At 42.6% G+C, this 8017-nt stretch overlaps 1 protein-coding gene across 1 annotated transcript; it reads right to left on the bottom strand.

The window, feature by feature from the left end:
- Positions 1-549: 549 nt before the first annotated feature.
- LOC120700818 lies at positions 550-3810 on the bottom strand. The gene is made up of 3 exons (XM_039985038.1): positions 3475-3810; positions 1467-1859; positions 550-558 (listed from the first exon to the last, which is right to left on the bottom strand). The coding sequence occupies exons 1-3, from the start codon at positions 3688-3690 to the stop codon at positions 550-552; spliced, it is 618 nt and encodes a 205-aa protein (XP_039840972.1). The 5' UTR covers positions 3691-3810.
- Positions 3811-8017: the final 4207 nt, after the last annotated feature.

The following is an 8017-nucleotide window of genomic DNA, read 5'->3' on the forward strand; positions in this document are numbered from 1 at the left end:
CTCGCCTGTCCAATGTTCGGTCCAACCCCACCCCCACTCCCCAACCACTAGCGGACTGAGATAGATTTTAATTCCGTCGTTTTTTTACAAATTAGTTTGAGCTGATTTCGTATTAACGCACGATTCTTTCCTGTCATCCCCTTAGACATAGCAATCATAGGGCCATATCAAATAGCTAGATGGACTGGCTAATGGCTTTACTGATTATATCTAATACATAAATATACTTCTGTATGAACCTTGTTGTACATCTGGGAACTCAAAGAGCGAGCTGATTAAGATATCTTCTGATTAATATGTGTTATGCTTTCAGCTTCTACATGAACATGTCAGTGTTGACGCAAATCTCGGTCAACACACGAACGCACTAGATCGTGCGGCGCGAGAAAAAACTCGATGCAGCTCTCTCTGCGTGGAGCGGTCAGACCGGTCTAAGGAACCGGTCAGACCGGTCGCCGGTGAGAATCGGCGACGGCCGACGAACACGAACCCGGGAGGGACCCCGTCAGGGTAGGTGCACGTAGGGTTGTTCTAGGATCGGCAGGCCACCTAGAACGCCTTCAAACGTCACGGAGACGAGGGAAGAACATCAGATGGGGTTGGAAAAGCTAGGGTTTGGAGAAGACAAAAAGTAGAGTTTGTATTGATTTTTGTTCGATTGTATTCTCTAATCGGCCGTGACCCTTTATATTTATAGGGTGGGGTGGACTTATCCCGCAAGAAATCATGTTTACAGATCTAAATCTATAAAAATCTCTAATTGTACTCGGACTCTACCTGGACCGGTCAGACCGGTCGGACCTACCGGTCAGACCGGTCGGCCCCTGCCGGACAGGCCACAGTGCCTCGACCGGTCAGACCGCTCGGTCATACCGGTCAGACCGGTTGGTGCCAATTTTGGCTGTCAACATATGCCCCCCCTGTTTTTTGGTAAAGCTTGCTTACCAAAAAATATTCTTCTGAGCCAAAATTGTCTAAGGGCGATGATTAACACTACATCGGTCATGTTTTGCTCAAGTCAATGTTGAAACAACTTGTTTGGGCCGCCACACCTTCTTCATTGTCGCTGACGTCTTCGGCACGGTCTCCACTTGTTGTCCCATTGCCTCCTTCTTGCGCATACGTTGCAGCCTTCGCTTCTGAGTATGAGACAAACCTGAGGGACACCACCTCGGCTGTAAATATTTTGAATCTTGCTCCTTGCTCTTCCCATTCTCTTTGCTGCAATCAACATCTTGCTTGACCGGATTATTGCTAGCAACAATCGGTCTTTGTAATAATGCATGATTTGGATACATAGGAGGATATTGAATATAATATGATTGCATATGCATCCTACTATAATCCATAGGTGTATAAAAGCAAGGATACCAACAATACCATGGAGCAATCGGTCCACTAGATGAAGTATAATTACATTGACTCAATTGCTCTTGATGTCTTGACGATGATCCCTTATCCTTGACTTCGCTTGGTGGCCCCTTCTGTCTCTGAGCACTCCCTTCCTTCTCATATTTGGCCAAGAGTTCTTTAAAACTCGGCCTTGTCTTAATTTTGGAAGAGTTCCCAGATTTACTGGGTGCACCGGTCAGACCGGTCCCATGACCGGTCAGACCGGTCGAACCGGTCAGACTGCCGCTGTGGCCGGTCAGACCGGTCGACTTGTTGTCGGCCTTCTTCTTGTCTTGCCCCCCGAGTGTTTTTGCACCTTGAGGGATCTCCTGTGTCAGCTTCTTTTCAGGTCTTTCATCACCAATAACTACATTCTTCCCCTTGGTTGATTCGGCTTGACTCGGCCGAACTAGCACTTTAGGATTTTTCAATTCCAACACATGCACTGGGAAAGGATTCTGATCAACCTGCATATTAGGAGTAACCAATCGTACTTCATTAATGGCCGATTGAATTTGTCTACATAACACATTGCAATCATTAGTAGCATGTGAAAAAGTATTATGAAACTTGCAATATGCTCGCCGCTTCAACTCTTCAGGCGGCGGTAGAGTATGTGACATCTTAACATATCCAATCCTATATAACTCATCAAATATTCTCTCGCACTTGGATACATCAAAAGTAAATCGTTCATCTTGCCGATTTTTCTGAATTGGCTTAAGAGCAGAACAAGTAAATGGTTTATTTTGAGATGGCCAAGTAAACTCAGCAGTATACACATCATTAGACTCATCGTCCGAACAATTTGAATTGCATTCTAAAGTATGCACACTAGAACGATGATGTCTATGAGACTCTTGAGGCTCTTTGCTTCGGCTTTCTATAGCCAAAGCTCTTTGATGCACCTGAGTAACGATAAAGAAATCATAGCCCTCTAATCTTTCTTTGATGTGAGAGCGCAAGCCATTAAAAGCCAAATCAGCTAGATCTTTTTCTGCAATATTCACACTAAAGCATCAGTTTTTTGTATCGCGGAATCGTCTTATATAATCATTGACAGATTCATCACGCGATTGTCTAACCGATGTTAAGTGAGACAATTTAAGCTCATCATGCCAACAGAAAAAGTGCTCATGGAACTTCTGCTCTAATTGTTCTCATGAACCAATAGAATTAGGTGCCAAAGATGAAAACCATGAGAAAGCGGTTCCAGTTAGAGATAAAGAAAATAAACGCACTTTCAACTCGTTTATTGAACCAGCTTCTCCTAATTGGGCAAGATACTGACTAATATGCTCAAATGTACTCCTAGTATCTTCCCCACTGAATTTAACAAACTCAGGCAACCTAAAACCAGCAGGGTATGCAACCGAATCAAACGAAGTAGGATACGGCTTTTGGTATGTGCGGGTTTTGCTTCTAACATCCACTCCAAAACTTTCTCTAAGCAGATTAGCCAAATTATTCTTATAATCAGTAAGCATTTTATCAAAATTACTTGAAGAATTTGGCTGTGTGGATGTAGATGCCTCTCGCTGGTTTGAAACAAACTGACCGGATGGACTGGTCGGACCGGTCGGTACGACCGGTCGAACCGGTTGGGGGGAACCAGGCTGACCGGGCTGATATACTGGTCTGACCGGTCTCTGCCGGTTTTGCCAATGCTGCACATATCGGTCAAACATCTCGTCGGAGATAGGACCGGGGTGTGGCACTGAATTCCTGGAGATTTCTGGTGGTGTGTACTGAACAATCTCGTTCGTTCGGCTAATGTTGGCCGAACCAGGAATACTCATAATAGGATCAGTGTATGTAGGTGCAACAGTTTGACCACTGAAATAATTTATCGGCATCCCATATTGTGGTTGACTCGTAGGAGATGCTGCCGATGGTTGGGGGAACATAAAATTCAGAAGTAGAAACAGATGGAGGTTCATCGGCTGATTCTGGTTTCTTACCAGCTGATTCCCTTTCCTTAGAGCTAAGCCAATTAACCCAATAAACATCACGCTCAGCTAACAATTTCTGAATTTGCTCCATAGTAACACCAGAAGGTGGAGCAGTTGCAGCAAGTATTACCTCAGTAGATGCATCCGAGGAGGTAGAAGTGAAGTCGATCTCTTTGATCTTGGTGACCTTGCCGCCTCGACCGACCTTGATGCTCGCAAGCACCGCTTGTAGATCTTCTTCATCACGCTTCTTCTTGCGCTCCTCCAGCAGCAAACGAACGTCCTTCGGAAGATGCTCATATGAAGGGATGATGTTCTCCTTGTCGATTTCTGTGTTGGAGCTCATCTTCTTTGGAGTAGATTAGATCGGTTTTATTAACCAAGATCTTTCTTCCCCAGCGGAGTCGCCAAAAAGTATGTTGACGCAAATCTCGGTCAACACACGAACGCACTAGATCGTGCGGCGCGACAAAAAGCTCGATGCAGCTCTCTCTGCGTGGAGCGGTCAGACCGGTCTAAGGAACCGGTCAGACCGGTCGCCGGTGAGAATCGGCAACGGCCGACGAACGCGAACCCGGGAGGGACCCCGTCAGGGTAGGTGCACGTATGGTTGTTCTAGGATCGGCAGGCCACCTAGAACGCCTTCAAACGTCACAGAGACGAGGGAAGAACAGCAGATGGAGTTGGAAAAGCTAGGATTTGGAGAAGATAAAAAGTAGAGTTTGTATTGATTTTTGTTCGATTGTATTCTCTAATCGGCCGTGACCCTTTATATTTATAGGGTGGGGTGGACTTATCCCGCAAGAAATCCTGTTTACAGATCTAAATCTATAAAAAATCTCTAATTGTACTCGGACTCTACCTGGACCGGTCAGACCGATCGGACCTACCGGTCAGACCGGTCGGCCCCTGCCGGACAGGCCACAGTGCCTCGACCGGTCAGACCGCTCGGTCATACCGGTCAGACCGGTTGGTGCCAATTTTGGCTGTCAACAGTCAGGAACCTCTCACCTCTATAAAGTATACACCGCATCTAAGAACATGCCGAGTAACATTGGGGTAAGTGCTGATTACAATATGTAGCTTGCTAATTTAGTTATGCAGGTATGTTAGAGCATGGGCCACTATACCTTCGTGAGGACACACTAAATTTTCTGACACCCCTTTTGCTAAGTAAGGTTTGAGCCTCCCTTCTCATGGTGTTGTTTCTACAATCAGTGGTAAATATTCACGGTGGCCTGCTGAGTATAGCGTTACCAACATTATATCAATTTGACTGCCGGTAAGTTTTATACATTGATTTTGTTTAATACGTATTATCCATTTCCTGGATAGATATGCCTGTGACTTTAGTATACATCCAACTATAATCAATACTTTCGTGATTTCTGAACTCATTAATCAACAGGCCTTCTACCTTTTTTTTATCCTCCATAAATGGGTGAGTGGAAATGCTTGCATATTGTTCGTCCAAAGGTCATGAATACACCTTTTCTGCAAGCCTATATTAATTTCTAAAACATCAATGGAACTATGATGCTCTTTGCATATTCATAATTTACTTAAATTAAAGAAGTGGAAGAAAGCTATGTCATCAAACATTTCACAGTTTTCCATTCTTACCAAGTTATTTTTTTATCATAGTCCACCTTATGTTTCAGGATTTTGCAAGCACAGTGAACTCTTGATTCCATCATTTGCCCTCCTTTGCAATGACATTTCTTACTGGTCGTGCGTTAGTCCTTCTCCATGACACAGTTGCATTTCGTGCATTCAGATGCGCCACTCTGGAGTCTGGACTGGCCAAACTGGAAGGCAGCGACTTGTCGGCAGAGTAGAGGCAAGGCAAGAGGAGGCCATCTTCACATCCACTCCTTCAACTTCTACCTTTGGTAGAACAAAAAGATTGCATTCTCAAGTGACCTCTTGCATCTTGGACCTTCAATAATCTGTTGAGCTGTTCGTGCAATGTTTCATTTGACTGATAATACTAAGATAAACATGTGATGCACACTGATTGCCATATATAAGCTACTGCAGTATAATACTAATATAACTCACTAGGTAATTGATTTGATGCTAATTAGTTATAAGTGACTTTGTTTAATTCTGCAAATGTTCTTTTTAGACTGCAGCATTTCTTTCCTGTACGGCCATTTGTTGCTTGGTTAAAATAATGAAAGACAGATTATCAAAATGGTTGGTGGAAACTTGCAACCTTAGTGGCTGCTCACGAGTTTGTTACGGGTCTGTCAAGCAGGTGTGCTCAAGCACGCAGCAATCCCAGGTGAGCCACCTCAGAGTCAGTGGCGAGAATTGAGCTGCAGAAATGTAGTTATGTCATAGTCGATTACTGTTATGCTTACCTATGCATCATAAAAAAAAATTGATACAAAATTGTAGGTCTTTCAGTCGTTGAAAGATGTTGTTCTTCTCACAAAATAAAATACAATTGAATCGCGAAAGAAAAGGTGATAACTACATCTACTTAGTCAAAAAAATTTTTGCCAATGTTGTAAATCTTATTCTCATCATGACACAATTCTAGCACCTCAACTCTTACTTTTCATATCCCCTCATAAATCATCCTTTCATTTGCTTTCGAAGTTGGAAAATCATGTGAACAATTTTGGCTACATCTGAATGGTAAATAGGATATAATTTCTTATCTATGGAAATTATTTAGTTGACTGTTATTACTTTTATAAATTTTGTTTCCCATCATAATGATTTGATCACTGCTATTTCATTTATCTCTGTTTGGCCAAGTGGACCACGGACAACCAACATTTACGAAGTGAAAGTTGCAGGTATCAAATTTTTGTGTGGTTGAGTAGACAATGGTCTGACTTAAGCTTATTAGAAATTCCATCGATTCTTTTTGTTTCTAAAATAAATAATATTTTAAAATATATTTGGACGTATCTTGCAGTTCTTTGTCATACTCAATGTTTTGATGAAAAGTGGCAATGAGAGTAAAAATATTACATATCTACCTCAATTTCTAATACTCAATCTGAAGTGGCTTATCTCAAATTAGTATAAAGTATGATTTTAGCATACTAGAATTTCATAGGATAGGAAGGTAAAATCAGTGTAGTTTAAGGATTACTCAAGTATTTTTTTTCCATTACGATTCTCATTTCAAACATGATAAGCTTGGTTCTTTTCTCACTTCCTCTCCTATTTTTTTGGTAGTATTCTATTCTCCAGCAGTACCAGATTATTTGATTGTGCAGCAACCATATGTAGCTATGTGCTTTATTCTTATTGATAATTAAATTAAGAGGTTATGGATTTTATTACGCATCTTTCTTTGCAGACTTTTACCCCATGATTGCAATTTGAAAAAGCAAGAACCATGAGCAAGTTCCTTTTTTTAAGAATTTTAGGTGCAGCCATGAAATTGGTATGTGGTGTCAGTTTCGCCTTTTCATTCTAAAGGTTGGCCCTTTGGATCAAAGGTTCCTTTCCTTTTCTCTTCTCTTCTCTTCTCATTGCTGGTTGCTCATGCAAGTTCTTTGGTTTTAGGAAGTGAGGTCGTAATCTTGGTTTTCTTTACTATTCTAAACGACTACAAATATGAGAAAATGACTGCAAATATGAGACAATGATATAATCTTTTATCTCTGTACTGAATACTAAAAGTATCAATACTGTCTCATGCTGTAATATGTTATCTCTTCAACAAATCGAGTACTAATTCATTTCCACTTTTCCAGGTATGAGTTTAAAGGAGATCGACCAACTATGAATGACATGCTGCGCGACCTGGAGACCCCTACTTATGTCATTATTTGTGCTTTTATTATTTATATTTGTAATTCACCTATCTTTGTTTTGTCTCTTGGATGAATGATTGCATGATTTGGAACATCTTTAAGCTCTATGGCTGTTGCCACTTGATACCTATGTGTATTGTGTATTGGTTAGCCTGCCATATAAAAGTTGATTTTTGTTATTTGGCGTTAGCGCGCCAATATTCCTAGTTGTTTATAGTTTCCGAATAATACACACACAACGAGAACATATTCCTTGGACCCACAAGACGTGGCCTCCTGTTGGCGCCACTCATCAGCAAAAGAAGATGCACGGAAAAGAATTCACCACCGACGCCCCCCGACCGCAATCCAACGCGCGCACTGAACAAAATTTGCCACCGGCAACAAGGTTAACGCGGCGCGCGTGCTTCTAATTCTGTTTCTAACAGCCGTTTAGTGACTCTGTTCTATCGGTGCTGATTCTGTTGTAGCTGGTGCTAATTTGATGTGTGGCTGGTGGCTGATGCTGATTATTTTGGTGTGAGAGAAAAGCATTGTAGAATATTTTTTATTTCTTTCGATCGCCGCCGGTGCCGGACCGGCTGCTGGAATTCATGCCAAGTTTTTCCGGCCGGCCGGCGACGAGGACAGATTCGAATTTCAATCGACCCCCGGGCACGCAACGTAACCTGCCGGTGCCGGACCACGCGCGCGAAAGAGGCCGAAAGCCAGACGCCCGAACCCGATCGAAGCAACGCATATGCTAAAGAGGGCGAAAGCCAAACGCATATGCAGCATCTCTCCCAAGTTTTTTCTTAAAGAAAGCCGAAACGAATATTTGCATGTGTGCGCAAAGGCTCGGCCTCGGGGGTAATTCGTTCCCCAGCTATATATGTGCCCCCCGATCGAGCG

The sequence above is a fragment of the Panicum virgatum genome, chromosome 3K (assembly GCF_016808335.1).
Source record: "Panicum virgatum strain AP13 chromosome 3K, P.virgatum_v5, whole genome shotgun sequence".
Lineage (NCBI taxonomy): Eukaryota > Viridiplantae > Streptophyta > Magnoliopsida > Poales > Poaceae > Panicum > Panicum virgatum.

Coding starts and splice junctions, on each gene's coding strand:
- LOC120700818 (XM_039985038.1), bottom strand. CDS start 3,690: ATGAGCTCCAACACAGAAATCGACAAGGAGAACATCATCCCTTCATAT. Junction 1,860..3,474: donor CCTCGGATGCATCTACTGAG/GTAATACTTGCT, acceptor CCTAATATGCAG/GTTGATCAGAATCCTTTCCC.